At 49.4% G+C, this 22777-nt stretch overlaps 2 protein-coding genes across 4 annotated transcripts in view; one reads left to right on the top strand and one right to left on the bottom strand.

Annotated features, from left to right (window-relative positions):
• The window catches only part of SLA (Src like adaptor), an 81675-nt gene extending 79295 nt beyond the window's left edge, over positions 1-2380 (top strand). For all 3 annotated transcript variants that reach the window (XM_057307998.1, XM_026495384.4, XM_026495383.4), the window contains one exon: positions 285-2380. In XM_057307998.1, coding sequence (XP_057163981.1) covers positions 285-498 — 214 coding nt within the window. In that variant the 3' untranslated portion in view covers positions 499-2380. The remainder of the gene's footprint in view (positions 1-284) is intronic.
• TG (thyroglobulin) overlaps positions 1-22777 on the bottom strand; it is a 244300-nt gene that overhangs the window by 86881 nt on the left and 134642 nt on the right. The window contains exons 40-42 of the mRNA XM_026495381.4: positions 22299-22392; positions 19722-19881; positions 12160-12362 (exon numbers count right to left, since the gene is read on the bottom strand). Of these exons, the coding sequence (XP_026351166.3) occupies positions 12160-12362; positions 19722-19881; positions 22299-22392 (457 nt within the window). The remainder of the gene's footprint in view (positions 1-12159; positions 12363-19721; positions 19882-22298; positions 22393-22777) is intronic.

The following is a 22777-nucleotide window of genomic DNA, read 5'->3' as shown; positions in this document are numbered from 1 at the left end:
AGATGAAGAAAACTGCTCTTCCTTATAAATGTCATAAAGAAATATTCATTCAAATTTGCAGTTGGAAGTTTTAGCCATTCGAGGAAATGATGGTTCCAAGAGGTTAAGTGATTTCTCCAAGATCACACAGCCACCAATGTAAGAAGCAGAAACAGAACAGTAAGTTAGAGAAATATTAACCAGGCTTTTTTCTTCTTTTTTTCCTTCTCTGATTTTCTTGTTCTCCCTCTCCTTATGTCCCTATCTTCTTTCCCTTCCTCTGTCCCCATTCTTCCTACTCACAGACTGCAAGAGGACCCCGAGGGAGCCAGGAACCCACTTGGTGTGGATGAGTCCCTTTTCAGCTACGGCCTTCGGGAAAGCATCGCTTCCTACCTGTCCCTGACCAGCGATGACAACACCTCCTTTGATCGAAAGAAGAAAAGCATGTCCTTGATATACAGCGGGAGCAAGAGAAAGAGCTCCTTCTTCTCCTCACCACCATATTTTGAAGACTAGCCTGAGAACAGACACCATGGTGTGTACCCAAAATAACAGAGGTTGGAACTATCACCTGGGATCTGGCAGGGAGGCACGGTTCCCTGGTCCCTGGGGAACCGCATATCTTCCAGAAGCCAAGAGAAGGCACATGGCGACTCGAACTCACATCTTCTCTGTCCACATCACGACAAAGGGAACCCCTCCCCGGTGGCTGATCAGTACTGAGACGTCGCGAAACGTTGAATCACGATGTGATCGGGCAACATTTCCGAAGAGCCCCGTGTATGTGAGTGTGCTCGTTGTGTTTGTGGGAAAGATAAAGACATTATCTCACAAGAAAGCGCACAAGACTGTTCAACAAACCGTCCAGATGGTCACACTCTGAGCTCATCAGAGATAACTTCTGAACGAGAAAAGCCTGAGAAGAGGACGAGCCAAAAGTTGGGGCCTGGCCAGTCTAGCTTTGCAAACGGGTGCCCCGCAATGAACTTTCCTAACCAATCCACAAAGAGACCTTTGGGATGCAGCTCCTCTCTTTTCAAGGGAACTCAGTGACACTAAATGTTCATTCCCTTATCATCCCTGAATCAGGAGATCCCGCTGGCCTGCTGGTGGCAGGGCTACATGCACAGGAATCAGACGGCCTCCCTCCCTCTGCAGAGGACAAGGCAAAGGAGAGAGAGGGAGGCTGCTTGTGGGAAAATGGGAGGGTAGCCTTGGAGCTGTGCAAGCTTTCCTGGTGTCCCCAGTCATGGCTTCGAGGCACAGACAGAGCTTCTCTGACAGGTTGAGACACCTGCCAATACTAATGCGTCAGTTGTTCACCCATGATTGCCTGAAGAGCTAACTGTGTTAAGTACCATGTCAGGTAGAAAGAGGAAAGAAAAAAAAGAAAAGAAAAGAAAAGAAAAGAAAAGAAAAGATCAGCAGAGGCACTCACAGTATAGACAGGGAGAAAAGTCTAGAGACAAAGATCATGAAAGTGGGTCGTAGAAGGAGAAATCAGCTCATGGCTCCGGGGGGACTGGGTCAGGTACGGGTGGCCCATGAGCTCACATCTCAGCTGCAAACTTCGCAGAGGGTAAGTGCAGCTGGATTGAGTAGACGAGAATGGTCGGCTTTTCTGAAAACTGCAAATGGATTAAATTCTAAAGAATTAATTCTAATTCTAAAGGATTAATTCATTTACGTGATTTTTTCTGTGTCATCAGTATTTTATTCTAAGAAGGGCCTGGAAGCCACATGAAGAAAACTGCTGAGCTCCGGGAAAGAAGGGAGGCAGAGTGGCTTTAATTCTGTCCCACTAATTTTAAGAGATGAGAGAGAAAGCACAGCAAAGTTCTAGAAAAGGCGAAGTATTTATCTCGAGGCCGCCCATCCGGATCTTGTTAGGAAGGGGGCTGCAGATGCTCCCATGACTCATTTTCCCCTGTTGCAAAGGGATTCAGGGCGGGGGGAGGGGTGCCTGTGGAATCCCTCGCTGCCCGATAGGCAATGTCTGTCTGTTCACCACGCGCATTCCGTAGATCTGAGACCACTGTGCGGGTGGTATGTGTAATATGCATTTACGTGATTTTCTGTATCATCAGACTCTGGCGTGTTTATACAAGAAGACATTTACGGTTTCCCCCAAGAATCCCTAAAGGCCGTTTCAAGGGGCCAGCCGACGTGTGGGAAATGAATATAACACTGTGGACGCTGATTTCCACCGCAAGGCAGGGTTTTCCTCGCAAACGCCAGATGTTTGTACGGTGTCATATGCATTGTTTTCCGTTGTAACTAGTGTGCTGGGAACTTTTGGGGAGCACTCAGAGGCATTTCTAAGTGGGAAGCATTACACTTTGCTAAATCATGTATTTATTTCTGATTAAAATATACCTAATAAATATTTAACCCTTGGCACGTGGGGAGAGCTTTCTGGGTGAGATGGGTGGGTGGCTCATTCAGAAGCTTCTTTGGGTCTTGAATTTTCAGACCAACTTGCCTCTGGAGAGAGATGACAGCAAGGAACAACAAGAAGAACCGCGCTCAGCTTCCTCTTGAAGTGCAGCCTTAAGAAAACTGGATTTTGTCACTTTGGAGGGTGTCTCATCAAACTTGAAGGTGGACACAGGGGGTTGGGGGAGAGAACAACTTAGCGATTGCAATGAACATTCTGCCTCACCTAGATAACTTCTGTGGACCACATGTGATACCTCTGCTTTCTGTATTTCCAAGAATTTATTTCTACCCATGTTTTTTTGGATGCCTACTAAATGCCAGAGATGACTCCAGGTGCCAGGGCTGTAGCAGTGAAAACCAGATGAGGTCTCCGATTTTACAGAGTTTGAGATCATAAATAAACAAGAAACTTTGTCATGGTGGGGAATGTAGTGCAGAAAGTAACCTGACCTGCTGGACCCGAGTGTGATGGCGCAAGGAGTCGTTTAACTGGACGCCTGCTTAGGAAAGGCCTCCCTGCCAGTGGACACGTCTGAACTCCCATTTGAGCCGAGGCCAGAAAGTTGAGCAACAACTAGCCAGGCAAATCTAGAGGAAAACCAGAGGCAGTAGAGTTAAACGAGGCGATTCCTGTGGGCAGGAACAAGGCTGCCTGTGGAAGGAACTGGAAGAAGAGCCAGGGTGGCTGGGCTGAGTGAGCTGGAGCCAGGGACGGAGTGCTGCCAGGAGGGAGGCAGGTTCCCGCAGGGTTCTGGATGGGAGTGTCAAGAGTTTAGGGTCTATTCTAGGAGAAAGGCAAAGCCAATGGAAGGATCTAATTAGGGGAAGGATATCACCTCATCCACATGTTTTAAAGAGCACACTGGTTGCTGTGAAGAGAACAGATTTTTAAAATTCTGATGTTGTGTTATCTACTCCACGCATAGTGAAAATTTGTAAGCTCTAGGACCAAAAGAAGGCAGGATTTCAAAATAAAGAGTTAGAAAAATTTTCATGCAAAAACAAAGGGCAAGTGTGGAATTTTGAGGCAAAACGGAATTGAAGGGAAAAGTTAATTGTCTAAGGGCTAAGAGAGGTGTTACAAAAGGAATGAGCCATTAAGAAGATATAATGACCGAACCTGTATTAATCGAACAATAAAGTTTCAAAATATATTAAGCAACTTTACTGAAATGAATTCTACCCTGTCCCATGTGTGTTTAAAAGTATGCTTCTGGATTGATGTTGCTAATGTTTTATTTAATATTTTAACATCTACAGCCACATGTGACATAGCTTATGCTTTTCTTCTCCTAAGTGATACTTAAAAATGTTATTGAGTTATATAGCAGGCTCACAAACTGAAAAAAGGTACTTTCCCCTGTTTTCTGGCATATCATAGGGAGTGACAATTTGAAGATTTACCATTAACCTAACCTTCAAAACTCTCTCAACCTCGTGTTTCGTTTTGTATTTGAGGATAGCTTTTAATGGATTGACCTGGTTCACATTCATTTCAGTAAAGCAAGAGTGGCTTAATATGACAAAAATCTATTATTGAAATACTGCACAGTAAATAATAAAGGGGAAGTAAACTTTCAGCACATGTAACAAAGCATTTGAAATGTTCTACACCTATTATGGTTTAAAAAAAAAAATCATACACCTAGGAATAAACCTACCCAAAGAGGTGAAAGACCTGTACTCTGAAAACTATAAAACATTGATGAAGATAGCTGAAGATGACACAAAGAAATGGAAAGACATTCTATGCTCATGGACTGGAGGAACAAACATTGCTAAAATGTCTATACTACCCAAAGCAATCTACACATTTAATGCAATTCCTATCAAAATACCGCCAGCATTTTTCATGGAGCTACAACAAGCAATCCTAAAATGTGTATGGAACCACAAAAGATCCTCAATAGCCAAAGCACCCTTGAAAAAGAAAAGCAAAAGCATCACAATCCTGGACATCAAGATACACTACAAGGCTATCGTAATCAAAATAGCATGGCACCGACACAAAAATAGGCCCACAGATCAATAGAACAGAATAAAAACCCAGAAGGGAACCCACAACTATATGGTCAATTAATCTTTGACAAAGCAGGAAAGAACATCCAATGGGGAAAAAGGCTGTCTCCTCAACAAATGGTGCTGGGAAAACTGGACAGATGCATGCAAAAGAATGAAACTGGACCACTTTCTCACACCATACACAAAAATAAATTTAAAGTGGATGAAGGACCTAAATGTGAGATCTGAAACTATAAAAATCCTAGAAGAGAACACAAGCAGTAACTCATTCGATATTAGCTGTAGCAACTTCTCTACTAGACGTGTCTCCTGAGGCAAGGGAAACAAAACCAAAAAAAAAAAAAAAAAAAAAAAACCTACTGGAATTTCATCAAAATAAAAAGCCTCTGCAAAGCAAAAGAAACAGTCAACAAAACTAAAAGGCAACCTATGAAATGGGAGAAGATATTTGCAAATGACATATCATTCAAAATATATAAAGAACTTTCAAACTCAACACTCAAAAAACAAACAACCCCCCCAAAATTGGGAGAAGACATGAATAGGCATGATTTTTTCCAAAGAAAACATACAGATGGCCAAGAGATACATGAAAAGATGCTCAACATCACTCATTTTCAGGGAAATACAACTCAAAACTACAATGAAATATCACCTCACATCAGTGAGAATGGCTAAAAATCAAAAACAGGAAATAGGTGCTGGCGAAGATGTGAAGAAAGAGTAACCTTCTTGCACTGTTGGTGGGAATGTAAAATGGTATAGGCCTTCTGGAAAATAGAATGGAGGTTCCTCAGAAAGTAATTAATAGAACTACCCTATGATCCAGCAATTATACTACTAGGTATTTTCCCAAAGAATATAAAAATACTAATTTGAAGACATACATGCACCCTAATGTTTTTAGCAGCATTATCTACAGTGACCAAATTATGGAAACAGCCCAAGTGTCCATCAATTGATGAATGGATAAAGATGTGGTATATACACACAATGGAATATTACTCAGCCATAAAAAAGAATGAAATCTTGCCATTTGCAATGACAATGGATGGAGCTAAAGAGTATTATGCTAAGCAAAATAAGTCAGTCAGACAAAGACAAATACCCTATGATTTCACTCATATGTGGAATTTAAGAAACAAAACAAACGAGCAAAGAGGGGGAAAAAGAGGAGGGGGCAAACCAAGAAACAGACTCTTAACTATGGAAAACTGATGGTTACCAGAGGGGAGGTAGGTGGGAACAGGGGCCATATAGGTGAAGGGGTTCAGGAGGACACTTGGAAGTATGACACACTCTATCGTACACCTGAAACTAATATTACACTGTATGTTAACTAACTGGAATTTAATTAAAAACTTTAAAAATATATATATTAAGCAACTATTGTAGGGAGAAATAGATAAACAGATCATTTTATTTGGAGATTTGAACACACAATTCTCAGAAACAGATAGATGGAGCAAGGATAAGTAGACAGGTAGATAGAGGATATCAAAGGTACAACTTTTCTGCCAACCAATGAAGAAAACATTAGGTCACAGAGGAAGTCCTAATAAATTTCAGAGTCAGCCTTCTCCAAGTCAGCCTCCATGATAATAATGAAATAAAATTAGAAATCAATTTGCCAAAGGATGGGTTAAAATCCTATGAATCTAAAAGCTTTTAAAAGAAAAAAAAGGACACATCCCCTGTGGTTAAGAAGAACATAATACAAGAAATAATCAAAGGCATAGAAATAGAGGACATGTCGCTACTTCTCCAAATGTCCAGGGCGTAGCTGATACAACAGTAAAAAGGACATTTACTGCTCGGAATCCATTGACCAGAAAACAAAGAATGACAAGTGATGAGCTCAGATTTCAACTCAAGAAGCTCAAAGAACAACCGATTGTCAAAGAGGCAAGGAGAAAGTAAAAGATGACAAAGGTAAACACCAACGAAAAAAGAGCTTTAAAAATATAATCATAAAGAACATTCAGAAAGTAAGACATTGTTTAAATAGGAAGATTGATACGATGAAGAAAAACAGGAGCGAAAATGACCATGTCAAAGGAAAAGAAAGGCCAATGAGCTGCAGGGCCGCATATAAGGAGGGGACCTCTTCAAGCGAGGGTACCCTTCCCTCCCTCAGTCAGCAGGGTTGGTCCCTCTCCCTCTGTCCCTTCCCTGCTGTCCAAGCTGCCCAGACTCTGCCCTACGGAACAAGGCCCTCAGATGGCAGAGAAACACCTAGAAAGAACCCATGCTTCTGGAGATCATGAGACACTTTGGGAAATGTCATGATAAAGAGGAAAAAAAGAAAAAAGAGAGAGAGAAAAAGAAACATATTTACTATTTAAGCTCCTTGAGTATTGGATCTCTTTGCGAGAGCAACTAAGCATTTTTGTCCAAAGGGTGTAGAAATCAACCTGCCAAAATTTACAGATAATGAAATAACGTCAGAAATTCCAGTGGAGCCAAAAGACCAAGTACTGGAAGTGGTAAGAAGGTTCAGCAAATTTGGAGCTGACTTAACTCCCCTATGCCAGTACTGACCAGCTGGAAAGTTCAATAAAAAAATATGACATCATTCGTAATGCCAACCGAACTAGGACACAGAGGGACTTGCCTACAGTGATTTCACAAAAATTTTGTGGAGAGAATTTCCAAACTCTATGAAAAATCCCAAGGAGACAAAAATTCTGTTTGTGGTTATGGTGTCAACCAGATTCACAGATGTGAGATTTCACATCATGAAAACATAGATACTTTTTTGCAATTAATTGAAAAATTCCATGAAGATACACTCAAATTCCCAACGGGACTATTTAAAGACAATCAATACATGCACCTTAAAATATAGATGAGAGCACTGGAGCCCATGAATAGCTCAGTCAATTTTGATTAAGAGACACGGAGAAGAAAGTGCTCGAACTATGAGGTTTGTGTGAAAACAGGAGAAAACAGTGCTTGGGTCTCTCCGAGTTTAATGGAACTCAGGACGGGCTTTGGTGCCCTCGTCCACCCAGGGCTGTGCTAAGAATTCAGAGAATTCTGGGGTGCCTGGGTAGCGCAGCGGTTAAGTGTCTGCCTTCGGCTCAGGGCGTGATCCCAGCGTTCTGGGTTCGAGCCCCACATCAGGCTCCTCCGCTATGAGCCTGCTTCTTCCTCTCCCACTCCCCCTGCTTGTGTTCCCTCTCTCGCTGGCTGTCTCTGTCTCTGTCGAATAAATAAATAAAATCTTTAAAAAAAAAAAAAGAATTCAGAGAATTCTAAGATGAAAAGCCCATGTGCCTGTCAAGCTCTCAGTCGTAATAGAATTGGAATAAATGTGCTAGAAAAACAGCCAGTGTGTAAGACAAGGCAGGATTCCTAAAAATTGCCAAATAGAAGTCTCTTTACCAAGGTGAGACTCATTCTGTTTTAAGAGATGGAGAAAGGCTTAGAGGGTGTCATTTCAGCCGAGCCCTGAAGAAGGGAGTGACTTTCCAGGGGGAGAAATAGACATGCCGACCACAGCACAGCAATGGAAAGATGTGGCAGAAGGCATGGCATTTTCTAGGAATGTTGATACTAGTGAGCCCGGAGTGCAGGGTTCCTGCAGGCATGGAGCAGGAAAGGAGACAGGAAAACGTAGCTTGAGGCCAATTCATGAGGCCTGGCACTCCCTCTGAGGAATGCAGAATCGGGGAAATGGTGTAGGAGGGCAATGGAAATCTCTTCTGGGTCTTATGAATCATACCACAGAGGACACAACCTCCTCTGCCTTCTCTTAAAACTGGCCAGGACATCAGAGCCACAGAGTACATGTTCATGACATGTCGCCCCCTCTTCCTTCTTCAACCCGGGCCCCAGGGACAGGTGCAAGCTCCCCAGACCTGCTTTGGTTTGGAGATGCCCTAGCTTAGCAAGGCAAGGGAGAACCTGGATTTCTTGAGTTCCTACGGTGCACGGGACACTCTACAATCCTTATATGATGACAAATCTTGAGCCCTTGGAAGACAGAATTAATCATACCGATTTTATCCATGAAGAATGCAAGAGTGGAGGGTTTTTGCCCAAGGCTGGGATCTTAAGGCAGGCTTGCCTGATCCTAGGCCTGAGCTGTTTCTCTTAGGCCTTAAGTCCCTGGAAGAGTCCCAGGCTTCTGGAGAAGCAGCTTCATAGGGTGGGTAAAACACAGAGTAGGGCTTTAGGTTCTAGCCCCTGATGTGGCTCCATCTTTAGCAAGTCACTAGACCAGTCTAAGCCTCAGACTCCCTATCTCCAGATTGCAAATAATATAAAGACCCCTTGCCAATCAGTGCGAGCAATCTATGAGATAATATATTGGAAGTGCCTTATGGGCCCCAAATAATCTAAATAAAGTTATTAATTATTACAGGAGCCTGTCGTGCCTGGTGTCTCAACAGCTCTGGCCTCAAGATTTGCAGAAAGACTTAAGATCTTATCCAAGAATATATCACCAACTCACATCCGTGCCCCCAAACATCTGTCGATAAAGAACATGTTTAAGAACCGCTAATGTATTGAAGTATTTTCGTTCTCTTGATTCCAAATACCAAATAATTTCACATGCATCCCAAAGACTGCTGGGAGCAGTTGTAAAAGCTGCTTCTAAATGACTAAAACAGATGGAGAGTTTATTTTTACATACACTGCCATTTGCTCAAACAGATTAGTTTCTGAAATCCCCCGAACACCTCAAGTTTCCAGAATTTTCAAAAAGAGAACTCTGCCTTCTGGGCCGACTGGAAGCCATTTTTGGTGTCTTCCAGGTTCCACTGAATGTCTGGTCTCTGAGAGGCCTCTGGGGAAACCCCTTCAGGAGCATTCAAAGTCGGGAAGCTCTATTTTCAATACCAGTAATTGAGAGATGTTTGGGCTCAGGCCTCCTGCCAGGAACATGAGCCCACTAGAAAGGCAGAGACTGAAGAAAATCTGATCAAAGGACAAGAAACACAAGACAGTGGTGGTGGGGAGGGAAGTGGACCCGCCTGGGGGGCCCTGGGCATAGTCCCCCAGTCCTCTGCTCATTTGCTGCTCGGACATTAACTACGGGGCATCTTCTCTAGCACAGCTGTGTTGGGTGCTTGGGGACCCATGAGAACAAGGCACAGCGGCCCCCTGCTCTCCCGGGGCTCACGGTCTCGGGTGGGAGAGACTGCGCTCCAGCCAGAAGAATTCTTCACTGGTGGGAAATCATGATAAATGGTGTGCAGAGAAGTAGAGGCAGCATAAGCCATGTAAAGGGGCTCTGGTTCTGGGCTAAAAGTCTGGAAGGATTCCCCGAAGGACAGATAGAGCAGGCAGAAAGGAAGATAGGATAAAAGCGTTCACGCAGAGGGAGCTTCCTGTATGAAGCAGAATAGAGCACGGACCCTTCAAGGAACGTTGGAAGGCTTCTATGGCCAATGAGAGAGGCAAAGTGGCAGGCAGTACTGCTTCCTGTTGGGAATGGTGACAATGTTGATCCAGCATCATACCTGCCCAAACAATGTCAGTCCTGTCCTCCTCCTGACAGTCAAGGGTTCAGATCCCAGGAAGGTCAGACAATGCTGGAATGTGGTTATACGACCTTAGAATTGCTAGCGGGTCCGTGGCATTGGTCTCGACGGTGCTCTATCTTTCCCTAATTTGGTTACTTCATAGTCTCATCGTGGCTTTCTCTGCTTCCAGGATTGTCCCTCTTAAACGCATCCTCCACTCAGCTTTAATACAAGTCTTCCTAAAGGGAAGCAAGTTTCTTACTTGCCTAAAAACCGTTTGATAGCGCACCAATGTTCATTGCAGCACTATTCACAATAAGGTAGAAATAACGGCAGTGTCTATCAACAAACGAACGCATGAACAAAATGTGGTCTGTGCGTGCAATGGGATATTATTCAGCCTAGAAAGGAAGGAAATTCTGATATAAGCTACAAGATGGATGAGCCTTTATGAACACATTATGCTAAGTGAAATAAACCAGACACACACACACACACACACACACACACACACACACACACACACACACACATTTTGTATGATTCTACTGCTCTGAGGTCCCTAGACTAGGCAAATTCATAGAGACAGAAGGTAGAATAGTGGTTATCAGAGGTTGGGGGGCAAGGAGGATGGGGAGTTATTGTTTAATAGGTAGAGTTTCTGTTTGGGATGATGGAAAGTTCTGGAAATGATTAGTGGTAATGATTGCACCACATTGTGAAGGTATTTAATGCCACTGAACTGTAGGCCTAAAAATGGTTAAAATGGGAAACCAAACCAAACATAATGCTTCAAAGGCTCCCATCACTGAGGATGAAAGTCAAGGTGTTCAGTGCAACCCGGCTGCTCCCTGCCTGCCAGTCTTCATCACTGCTGCCCCTGATGATCCCCCGCCACATCACAGGACAGGCAGATCTCCGTGAGGAGGCAAGGTGTCCCTTCATGTCAGAACTCTGCCCCCAGTGAAATGCCTGCACAGCCTTCAACATCTCGCTCAGACATGCCTTCTCCTGGGAAGTGTTCCTGGACACTCCCTCTCCCCTTGTGCTTAGTTGGGGGCTTCTCTCTGAGCTGCCCTAAGACCCTCTTTTAAATATCTGCTTTCAGCGTTTGTCCCCCACCCCTCAGTAAACTCTAAGTCTCCCAAGAACTAGGACATGAATTATTTAGCATGACATTTCCAGCACCCAACATGGCACCTGGCACAAACTGGGCGTTGCATAAAGTTTGAAGTGAATCAGTGACAATACCATCAGGGCTTGTGCTGTGATCAATAGGTTATTTCTTCTACAATAGTTATTGTCATGATCAAAATCATTATATCACCATCATCATCAGTATGATATCATCATCATCATCATCATCATCATCATCATCATCATCATCATCTAGCAGGAACTTCAGACCATCCAGTAGAATCATGAGTGCTGAGTTCTATTCTTCGCCTTCATTCAACAGTCAATGACTCAGTTGGCCAAACCTTGGGAGCTCCATGCCTCACCCCGTGGCTACTGACTCAGCCACCTACCACTCCTCGATCAGACACGTGGGCAAGTTCTGGGGTCCCCGCCGGCCCTCCCACCTCAGGCAAAGGAAACAGCAATGAGGCGGAAGGGATCAGAGAGAGGAGTGAGTCACCCAGTAGTGCTCCACGAAGAAATGCCACCAGAACTGAATTGCAGCCAGGAGATGGAGCATGGGCTACTGAAGAAACCAGCCAGCATAAGGGAAGGTTTTAAGTTCAGACCCTGAGAAGGTCAGCAAAGCAACGCTGGAAAGCAGATGAGAGTTCTCTTGCTCTGCTCCTCTCCTGCTGTGGGCAGTAATGCCCCGGTGTAGTTAGCATTGTAGTGGCTAAACTGTGCCCTCATCGTTAGCTTTCCTTCCACCAGAAAACTCTTCATCCTACTCGCCATCGCCTTGTGTTTGTCTATTGACAAGAGAGGTCTTCAAGAGTTCATACCATTAAATCCCAGTGGGGCAATCTCCCAAAATGGAAACACTTCCCCATCTAGAAGTTTCGTCACTTTAGAATCATGGACAGTAGTCAGAGGAGCCCCTCAGCATCCTGGCATCACCTGACCATGGAAAGATGGCCATGAGCAAGACACACACCAGAACAAAGGATAAAGGAAACCAAGCAATCGAAGCCAACTGGTCTTAAGAGGTAAGTGAGCACCCCCCCTCGCCGCGACGTCACCAGTGTCCAACACAAGGCTGAAAGCAGAACAGGTGACTCACCATCAGCATGACCCTCCGGAAGAGTCTGGAGTCAGCGGCCCTGGTGGTTAGAAGGTGGATGCTGGCCACGTCGGCACCGCCACGATCTGCTGCCAGGGTCACGCGCCGAGGGTCCCCACCGAACACTCCGATGTGGGTCTGCACCCAGGTCAGAGCCGCCCGCTGGTCCAGCAGCCCCCAGTTGCCACTCACCTCGCCAGAACCTGCAGAAAGAAGAAAGTTTTAACCCTTTGTGATCTTACAACCTGGAGTCTACCCTCCCCCCCCACAGTGCTTTCTGGGGTGCCTCCGGGGGACCTGGGCTCCTGTCTGTACAGGTCGGGCCAGTGGGAACAGCTTGCTTCAGAACCAGACCCATCCAGCCTTTGCTGGGTAGGAGCCCGTGCTGTGTCATTCCATTTCTCCGGGCCACAGCTTTCCCACCACAGGCGAGGGCACTTGCTAGGGCAGCGGCTCACATCAGAGGCGGTGCACGTTCAGACCAGCCCCTGGCTTGGCCCGTCAGCGGGGACGCCCCACGTGCTGGCCCGCCGTGGTGGCTCTCCGCGCCTCTTCCTCCCTGGCCAGGACCAGGCGTGGCTGAGGCTCTCCAACAGTTCCCACTGCCTCTTCTCCCATGACCTTCAGTAGCATTCAGCTGAGCTGATCTATTCTTTTTTCATAGAATCCAGTACATTTTTATTGAAAGCTCAGCAGTACTTTTTTAACGAAGTGATTCACACACACACACACACACACACACACACACACACACACACACAATGTATATATAGTATAGCAAAAATATGCTCTCGTCGGTGTTTGGGACACTATGTACCCATGCTCTCTGGCCATCCTCTGAATCCAGGGGATCCTCCTTGTCCATCTACATGGCTAACCACCCTGAAATACCCGGCTTGTTCTGGCTCAAGCTGAGACTCACCCACTGAGCCCTAGGAAGCCCCAGCAGCTCCCATGCCTTCACCACCACCCACGTGCTGCTGACCCAGAGCGTCAGGGGCACACAGCATTCTCCCAGCGCCAGCCCCTCGTGTCTCCAGGAGGCTACCTCGCTGAAGGCACCTCTAGAGCATTGAGTCCCAAAGGGAATCGATTCCAAGTCCCCTGTACACACAGCCAGCAGCCTTTGAAGAATTTCTTATCTTCTCCTCCTAGTGCAGCACCACCCACCCGATCTGCTCCTGCACAGCCTGGGAGTCCTCCCCAAGACCGCTGTGTTGCCTCCCCAGCCCTTCTCATCCCCAGGTGCTCCGGGCTCTCTCCCCGCCGAGCTCCTCGGTGCTTCTCACTGGCCGCCTGTATCCACACTTCTCTCCCTCCGATGAATTCCCCATGCCACATCTTGAGTGGTCTTTTATTTATTTTTTTTTTAAGGGAGGGCTGAAAGGCCTTTTTATTTATTTATTTTTATTTTCCTTTTAAAGATTTTATTTATTTATTTGAAAGACAGCGACGAGCACAAGCAGAGGGAGGAGCAGAGGGAGAGGGAGATGCAGACTCCCCGCTGAGCAGGGAGCCCTATGTGCTCCATCCCAGGACCCCGGGATCCTGACCTGAGCCGAAGGCAGATGCTTAGCCCACTGAGCCACCCAGGTGCCCCCCGAGTGGTCTTATAAATGCATCATTTTGATTGTGTGTCCCTTATACACACACAGCCCAACACACACACACCCTGCCCTATCCTATCTAAAATCTCCCATCTCATCCCATTAGGACATGATCTCAGTTCTCCCAGTATATTCAAGGCCCCATGGGACCAGGGTGGCTGTCTCTTGGGCCCTATTTCCCTTCGTCCCCTCCTTGTCCCCGTGCCGCAGCCACCTGGCTTCTCTTCAGTAGCTCAAACACACCGGTCCGTCCTCTTCCAGGCCTCTGCTTGGCATGTGTGATTTCCTCTGCCCAGAGCCCTCCACCTCGCCCTGGCCTTCCTCCTCTTCCCCCTCTGGCCCAGCAGTCCTTCACGTTTTGGCTCTGGGTTAATTCAAAGGCAGCCCTCAGGTAAGCAAGGTTCCCCTTCAGGTCTTTTTCACTCTGGGTCTCGCCTTCCGTGCGCGCCCACGAGCCCCCACTAAAACCAGGGGCACACAGCAGGTCCTTAGTCAATGTCAGGTGAATGAATGACCATAGTTACGATTAACAGGATTCGGTATCTAGTGAGAACTATCAACGAGACTCCACATTCCCAAACAGAAAAATAGGAAAACCTTGCGTCCCAATTCCCCAGCCTGGAGTGCACCAAGCTGACCAGGACGCCCGCTCAGAGGGCATAACAGTACAAATTACTCTTCCAGCCGGTGAGACTCTCGGAATTTCTTCAAATGCATTTTGTGTTCTGGGTTTGGTGAAGGCAATTAGCACAGTCCTCACCGCGGACATTTCTGGATTGCGCTTCTGTTCTGCCTGTCAGGATGAATGCGTGGTTTCTGAGGTCTTGGGCAGGGCAGGAAAGGTGGGTGCCAACTGAGTGGGACATCCGCAGCCTGCATTTCCAGTGACAATACAGGAGGGTTGGGGGCGGCCGTCCCTGCCTCCGACTCCGCATAGATCCGCTTCCCAAGCACAGTGCTGACGTGGCGGGGTCTACAGAGCCCAGGAAGTCAGAGGTGAGGGCCCTTCAAGGGCTGCTCTTCAGACAAGTCTGGATGGGGCTTTGCCTGGTGCCAGGCGTTATGCTTGGTTCCATGGAGAGCAAGACAGGCACGGCGCTGGCCCTCGGGACACACAGCCTCAGCCATGCGCACAGGGGCAGCGAGCCAGCTGCTCTCGGGGAGTCTGCTCCAACCCCTTCCTTCACTGAGGAGGAACCTGACACTCGAGAGGAAACGTTTGTTTCAGCACAAGAAGCAAATGTAAGAGAAAGTCGGGACTTAGATTCCAATGCACACTCGGAACTCTCTGTCCTAATACTCAATCCAATTCAACACTTGTTGGAAAATCTATGATGTGCAAGGCATTGTGTTATTTTCATTAAAAAAAAAAATCTAAGTGTTCCATTTATGGAACTTTTTGTGCTCAAAAGCTCTCCTAACTCCCCCGTTCCTACCGAGAGTCAAGTCTAAATGTCTTCCTGGCTTTTGCGATCCTCTAGGAATGGCCTCGGCTCAGCCAAGCAGCCTGGGTTCCCTTCATTTTCCAAACCCAGCCCTTGCCCAGCCACCATGGCCACATTCATCCTCCTGCTGTCTGGCTGTGGCCGAGCCTCCAGGCCACCTGGGCGTCCTTCTGGCTCCGTCCTGCCACACATGTGGGCTCTGCTGTGCCCCTGGGGCCCGACACTGGAGAGGGGCTCCCTGCCAGCCGCACATAGAGTCCAGTAGGGAGACAGTTATGAGCTGGTGTCCACCCTGTCCACCCACCCCAGCTGCCCTGCTCTGCCCTACCACCTCCCCTGGTCGGAACCACCCCAGCCATATCCAACTGTTCCCTCATCCCCTAACTGGTTCTCGCTTGCTCATGTGCTGTCTTCAACTCTCTCTCTAAAGCTCCTTGGCATATTCTGGGCTCACAGTGGGCCCCCACTGGTCTCGTTGATGGCCGTCAATAAGAGGCAGCAGGTGAGGTGGCCAAGCACACGAATTATGGAGCCAGACCAGCTGGGCACAGCCCCGGCCCCACCACCTGCTAGAACTGTGAGGCCCTGGACAAGTCATATAGTGCGACTTGATTCTCCCTGTCAGTAAAATGGAAATAATAACCGTACTTATCTCTTCAGGTTGTTAGGATGATTGAATTGGTTAATAATTATAAAGGAAACTGAACAGTGCCTGGCATAAACCACTATAGAAATTGTCTAATTTTTCTTGAATAAAATGAAACAGATTGAGGTCCCAGCAGTATCTCTCAGATGCTCTCTGCGGAGCGTGCCCTGGCTTTTGTGGCGGAAACTACACTTAGGGGGGGCAGCCGCTGCGACAGGACTCTGTGCCTGTTCTTCTGGCTGGAAGGCAGCGGACCCTCTCAGGAGGCCCCAGGGACGATGAGGTAATGGTAATGGTACCATGCCCGGCCTTCTGTCTGACTCCCTGGCCAAAGCACACCTCCTCTGTCCCCACACCCTATAGAGGGCCCATGGGCCGACCCACCCACTCCTCTGAGCCTGCCCCCCCCCCCCGCCTGCCCCTGTTCCCCTCACTGCACTGCTTTGCCAGAACGAGGATAGTCACTGTGCCCTGCGCCCCCGGGATCTGGCCCCCGGCAGGACCCAGGCTGGGGAAATGACCTCCCCCAGCCCACCACCAACCCCTCACTTCCTTTCCAACCACTCGGTTCACCAGGAACCAGGGCCCCCTTGAAACACTCTTGGGTTTGGCCCCCCTCTTCTCACAGAGAACATGAGCTTGTCTCGTCAGCCACAGGCCTGGCATGAGCTTCTGTTTTCATCCTCCCCCTATTCCCTTGGAAAAGTACCTTCCAGAGTCTGGAGCTCTCGGAGGACCACGTTCACTGTGGGTCACGACAGCGGATGCCACACACGTTGATCATTGGAGAACATGGGCACAGACCACTCGGCTGGACATAGTCCATGCCAGGAGCCGTGGCTGCTGCAGTCCAAGGGCAGCTCTGTGCCAGCTGCTGGCCACACGCAGGGCCGGGGCATGACCACCACCCAGCCCTGCCTGGAAGGAGCCCCGTCCAGGGAAAGAAAAGGGGCATTAACCCTAGTAGCCCCTGCGGGGTGCCGGGCAAGGTTCCAGTGTCTGCCTTCTACACGCGTTACCCCCCACGTTCCCCCTTATGTCTTAGCGTCATCTGAGAGATGGGCAGCGTGGGAGTGGAGGCAGAGGGAAGGGGCTGCCCAGAGCCCCTCGGCCCACAGCTGCTCTCAGGCCCTGTTCTGTGCGGATGCAAAGCCTGTGTGCCTGCAGGACCCTGGGCTCCGGCCAGCACTCAAAGTAGCCCGTCTCTTTCCAGACCCGTGTTCGGAAGTGCAGCGTCCAACTATTTAAAATGGGAAAGGGGAAAGATGAACAGGGGTGGTGAAACTATTCTGTGTGACCTGTAATGGTGGTCACGTGTCATTAGACACTTATCGAAACCATAGAGAGTGCGACACAAAGAGTGAGCCCTACTGTACTGTGGACTTTAGTCAATACTAACCTACCCGTGTTGTGTCATCAATCATAACAGAGGAGCCACACCAACACATAGTGTCGATAGTAGGGGAAACTGAGGCAGGGGCGGCGTCTATGGGAACTCTTTGTACTTTCTGCTCAGTTATTCTATAAACTTAAAGCCACTCTAAATGGTAAAATCTATTGACTATTTTTTAAGTGATAAAGAGGAAGATGAGCTTGTGTCACAAATTTACTGGGGGTTTCGCAGACCCACACAACCTGTTCCCTCCCCCTTCCTGAGCATCCCCCAGGGCCACGGGCATCCAAGGGCTCCACCCAGGAGCTGCTTCTCAGCAGAGCCTTGTGGGGGGACACACTGCAGCAGGCTGCGGGGTGTCTGTGGTCAGGAAGGCTGCGTTTGCATCCTAGCGCTTCTGTGTTTCAGTTTCTCTACGGACACATCGCTCCCCTCCCCTGGCGAAACTGCAGGGAGGCTCAGTTAGGGCAGGCAAAGGCCCAGGAACGTGGGGGAAGCTAGGACGTCTAGTAAATAAAGCAAAGAAAACCCGTCTGTGGCTCAAAGGACGTAAAAGACGCATCCTGCTCTGACACAGAACAGGGAACCCAAAGGACATTTCTAAACATCCGAGGCAAATCACAAGATACTTCTCCTTGATGTTTGACCAGTAGGATTTAACGTCCCGAGTGCACTCCTAACTGTGGGGCATGGAGTTCCCCGACCTCCCCGAGCTTCGCTGCGCCATCTGAGAAACGACCACTCGGTACTGGCCTCACAGAGCTGCCGTGAGAATGAAATGAGGTGACCCAGGAGAAATGTCTGGTGGAGGCTGGCACTGCCGAGTGTAACTTTCTTCCCGTCCCGCTGACAGTTTTGCTTTAAGCACAATGAACAGGCAGCATTCCAGGTCAGGAATGAGAAGGGCTGGGTGTTCTGGAAATTTCCTTTGCCTCCCCTGACACTGCCTCCACCAGCAGCGGGAATGAGTTTGCCTTCCCAGAAGCACACAAATTCTCAATAGGTTTACACACTGTGAAACCAGTACCCGCCACCCCTCAGGCATGGGTAACATGGAAATTCGCTTTCCTCTGTCTGGAAAGGCTCAGAGCCAAGGAGTCGGCCATGTCTGTGGAAAGCTCCACCTGACCACATTCAACAGCATGAGTTCTGAATTCCACCCGCCTCTTCAGAGATGGGAGCTACGGACGTATTAAATCATCGCCAGTCATGGGTTTGAAAAGAGGAAAGAAAGCCCAGGCAGAGTCTTTAGTGCTCCAGCAGCTGACCCTGTTCCCTCTGAAGGGAAATCTGAAATCTGTTGGCCATCCACATTTCTGTCATTGGCATCTGGTCGTATTTTGCCTTAACTTGGTGCCCTCTTCGTGGTTGTTGTGCGGGCCTCAAATCTTCTCCATGGCACTCCAGGCCTCATGCCACGTGGTGCACCCAGCCCTCGTTCCCCAGCACTCCGGAGTTTCTGCCCATGCTGGATGCCACATTCTAGATGACTCCATCATTCTCACCATGCTACCTTCCACCCGCCCATCCTGACTTAGCAGGTAAGGCATCTGGATCTTAAATGAGATCCTTGGAGAACAGAGAGGAAGGTCAGTGCCTACCTGGAGGGCCCACTACAGTATCTAAGGCCCTTTCACATGTACAACGTCACTGGAGCCTTACGTAACTGTGGACGTTGGAGAAAATTATTCCCATTTTACAGAGGAGAAAACTGAGACTCAGAAATGAAGGGTTTTAGCCCAGGTCACACCGACAATGAATGGCAGAGCTGGCCCTTGGCTCTTCAGCTCCCCAACCTATGTGTCTACCCTGCCCACGGCTGTTTGACAAGTGCCCCGCCCCTGGGGGGCCTGAATATGGAGGAAAAGATGCACAGGCAGGATGACGGGGCTGTCCAGGCCTCAACTCTGCCCTGGGTGCTGGTGGGGAAAGTGGAAGATGGAACCAGGGTGACAAACAGTTCTGTGACTGGGTAGGGGACAGACCAATGCTCACAGTGAGGCTGGTGTTAAAGAGGAACCGGCAGCATGACTGATGCAGCCCTTATGCGGAGTCAGATGGCGTCCCTGTGGGTCCAGGTCTCTAATCCATTCCTATGCTTCTCTAGAGCAAGGTAACCCCGGTGGTGAATCCTGGCTCTGCTGTTTCCTGACTGTTGATGTTAGCAGGTGTCTACCTTCTGGGGATTCAAAACACACACACACACACACACACGATGCAATGCGTAATGCACTTGGAATAGCTTTAGTACACAGGAAGATCAGCCAATGGCTACTATTACTCTCAAGTGTGGGTGTCAGCATCGCTGGAGGGTCTCATGGGCGTGCGGGACACTCCACCGAGAGCTCAGATGGGCTGCAGCAGGGCCGGGGGGCCTGAAGGGATGGGGCTTTGGGAAGAAGGGGTTGAACACACACAGAGTGGCCCTCAGCTCAAGGGGTCAGCAATCCCCAGGCAAGCCAGCAGCTTACCGGAACTCAGGAAGCCGAAGACCCCCACTCGGTAGCCAGCAGTGACAACAATGAGGTTGCCAATAGCAGCCAGGAAGGAGCCATCGATGGCCAGCTGTCCTCCAGCCCCCTTCCCCTCCATGGTGTTGTGGAAGAAGACCAGCACAGACGCGTTGGGGGCCTGTGGAGAGGGGAGAAATCTGAGGCTATAGGTTGGCCCATTCTCACCCATCAGAGCTTACTGAGGGCATCTTTCCCAAGAAGGTGCGAGATTCTGAGTCTACCCATGACTCTTCCTGTCAACTCTGCCACATAGGCACACTGAGTCCCATGTCACAGGCTGAACTGCGTCCCTCTAAAATTCACGGGTTGAATCCCTGACTCTACGACCTCGGAATGTGACTGTATTTGGAGGGGTCCAATAAGGAGGTGATTAAGCCCGTGGGCCCTAATCCCATACGACTGGTATACTCAGAAGAAGGGGAAATTTGGATGGAGACACACACAGAGGGGATACCATGTGGAGACAGAGGGAGGAGGAGATGACCATCCAGGGGCCACGGACAGCAGCCTGAGAAGGAACCAACCCCACTCACATCTGGATCTTAGACCTCTGGCCTTCAGAATGTTGAAAAAAATATCTTTCTGTTGTTTACGCCTCCCGATCAGTGGTGATCTATCACAGTAGCCCTAGCACGGTCATAAGCCTGATGTCACAGACAAGGAAGCCGAGGGTCATGAAAAGTGGATGCTTTGCTCCCATTGCAAAGTGAGCAGGTGGCAGAAAGGGCGGCCCACTGCAGACTGGGAGCCCATTGCTTGGAGCCTTGCAGTCTTCCAACGCCCCAGTTCCACCCCATAGGTAGACGCTCTAATGGCTCTAAGCACTTCTGTTCTACAGGTGTGAACATAGAGGCTCAGAGTGGTGAAGTGACTTCTTAAAACAGGTACAGAGAGGAAGGGGCCGACCCAGCATTCCAACCTCAGCCACCCTCCCAGCACACTGCCCTGGGCTCTGCCGTCTGTGACCCTGTGTCCTTTAGGTGAGTGAGGAATAGCTCTGTATCACCTGCATGGGTTTCAGGCACCGTGGCCCAACAGAAAGGACTCACCAGGGAGGACCCAGAGAGTGTTCCAGAATAAAGTAGGGGCCAGAACTGGCGTGGTGGAAGACTGCATCGCTCTAAGCAATGGGCTCCAGGTCTGCAGTCACTTCCAGGTGGAGTGACCCTTGTACCTTTAGGTGCGGTCTCTGTCCCACTCACGGTCATCTCCAGTGCCCCCCATCAGCCACCTAGTGACTCATTAGTCTCCCAGCAGTGTATTATTTAACTCTTGCAAGAACTTTATGAGCCAGATGCTATCTGTCTCCCGCTTTCAGAACCAGTAACCAGAGCACATAGAACACGATTACCTTCTCTAGACCAGTGAGACAGGGATCAGTGGCAGACGAGTTGGGAGCCAGACCTTAGCCCAGCAGTGCAGGTATGGGGTGACCAGCGCCGGGCAGGGGGGACCCCTCATCTCCCTCACTCTGGGCTCCATGCTCATAGTAGCGCCATCTATAACGGCTTTTACGTCTGGGGGGCCTCGTGACAAAGCTCACTCAGACCAGCTTGCCGAGGTCAGATGTCCAAAGTTCAGTGGCCTCTCGCTGCCAGTAGGCCAGGGGACCAGGAAGCTGTGGCATGGTCTGGGGTACCACGGCATCTATCAACACCGGCTTGACGTCCCCAGGAACTCGTGTTTCCTAAAACTCATCAGTGCCTTTTTCTCTTGTGCCCTCTGACCCCTCCCCCCAAACAGGAAACTCAACCATGGAGCGTCAGCCTCATGGCTGCTACTTAGGCCGATCCCAACTCCAAAACACGGCATAACCCTGTCTGGGTCACAGCCCCAAACTCACCCTCCAGCACTGCCCCAAACAAGAGTCCCCATGGGAACGCCCTCAGGGGTCGCTCCTCGGGTCTTCCAAGGACAGCGGTTGGCTGGTTTCCTCATCGGCAGATGAGCCACAGTCAGGCTCCGTCCTCCCCAGCTTTCAGAGACCCTGCGTCGCGGACCCTTACCCACCACCTGGCTCCCATCTCCCTCCCCCCCCACCCCGCTCAAGCGGCACCCCCTGAGCCCCACCCGTCACTGTGTCCCCTCCTCTGCGTTTCTCTGAGTCTCATCAACACCACCGTTGTTTAATACTCACTTGCGTATCTGTCTCTGCCCTGCCCACTAACACGTAACATCTGAGGGCAACGACTGTTCTAGTCACCTCTCTGTCCCACCCGGGGCAGTGCCCCCCAGCACAGGCCCTTTATGACTATTTCTCGGAGAACTGAACCAGGGCAATCGTGCCCCATTTCCATGGGGGTGGCCTGAGGACGTGGGGAGGATCGGGTGAGGCCGGGTAGGAACCAGGAGGACCTTCTGCTTCCTCTTGGCCTCACAGGCTTTCACGAAGCCAAGAACCAGTGAGGACAGCGCTGGGGGAGCAGAGCCTGAGCAGACCGCGGAGGAGAGGAGGGAATGTTCTGGCAGCTCTGGGACAGGGGGTGTCTAACGGGGCAGTTTTCAGGGCAGACAATCACGGGCTTCAGAACTCACCACGTTCTGAGGGACAAACACGTTAAGATACAAGCAGTCTTCGCTGACTCCGGGCGACGCGGGCGCTCTGGTGCCTGGCTGCCAGCAGCTGGCCCTGGGGATACGGACTGTATGACTTCCAGGTAAACAGTCACAGACGTGTGCCTCATCTTCCCGTCTCGCCCACCACCATTGGCCAGAGCCCACCGCCCCGTCCGAAGGCCCGATGGCCCACGGGCTCTGCGGCAATTAGGCACTTGGGGAAATGGGAAAGAGAGCAGCAAGCACAGGGAAGAAACGGCAGGATGCCCGGCACTCTCTCTGGCACGGGCCGCGGAGGAACACCTCCAGGGACAAGTGCCGATTCAGAAGAAGGACGCCCGAGACAGAGACGGGGAACGTGGGTGTTGCTCAGGACATCGGTCCTTCCTTGCTGCAGGCGTGCAGACCTGATGCTGGATGGGGAGTCTGAGCTGCTTTCTGCATCAGGACAGGGTCCA

The sequence above is a fragment of the Ursus arctos genome, unplaced genomic scaffold (assembly GCF_023065955.2).
Source record: "Ursus arctos isolate Adak ecotype North America unplaced genomic scaffold, UrsArc2.0 scaffold_6, whole genome shotgun sequence".
In the NCBI taxonomy this organism is placed as follows: Eukaryota; Metazoa; Chordata; class Mammalia; order Carnivora; family Ursidae; genus Ursus; species Ursus arctos.
Note: the sequence above shows the minus strand (reverse complement) of the source record. Positions and strands in the feature narration are given on the sequence as shown.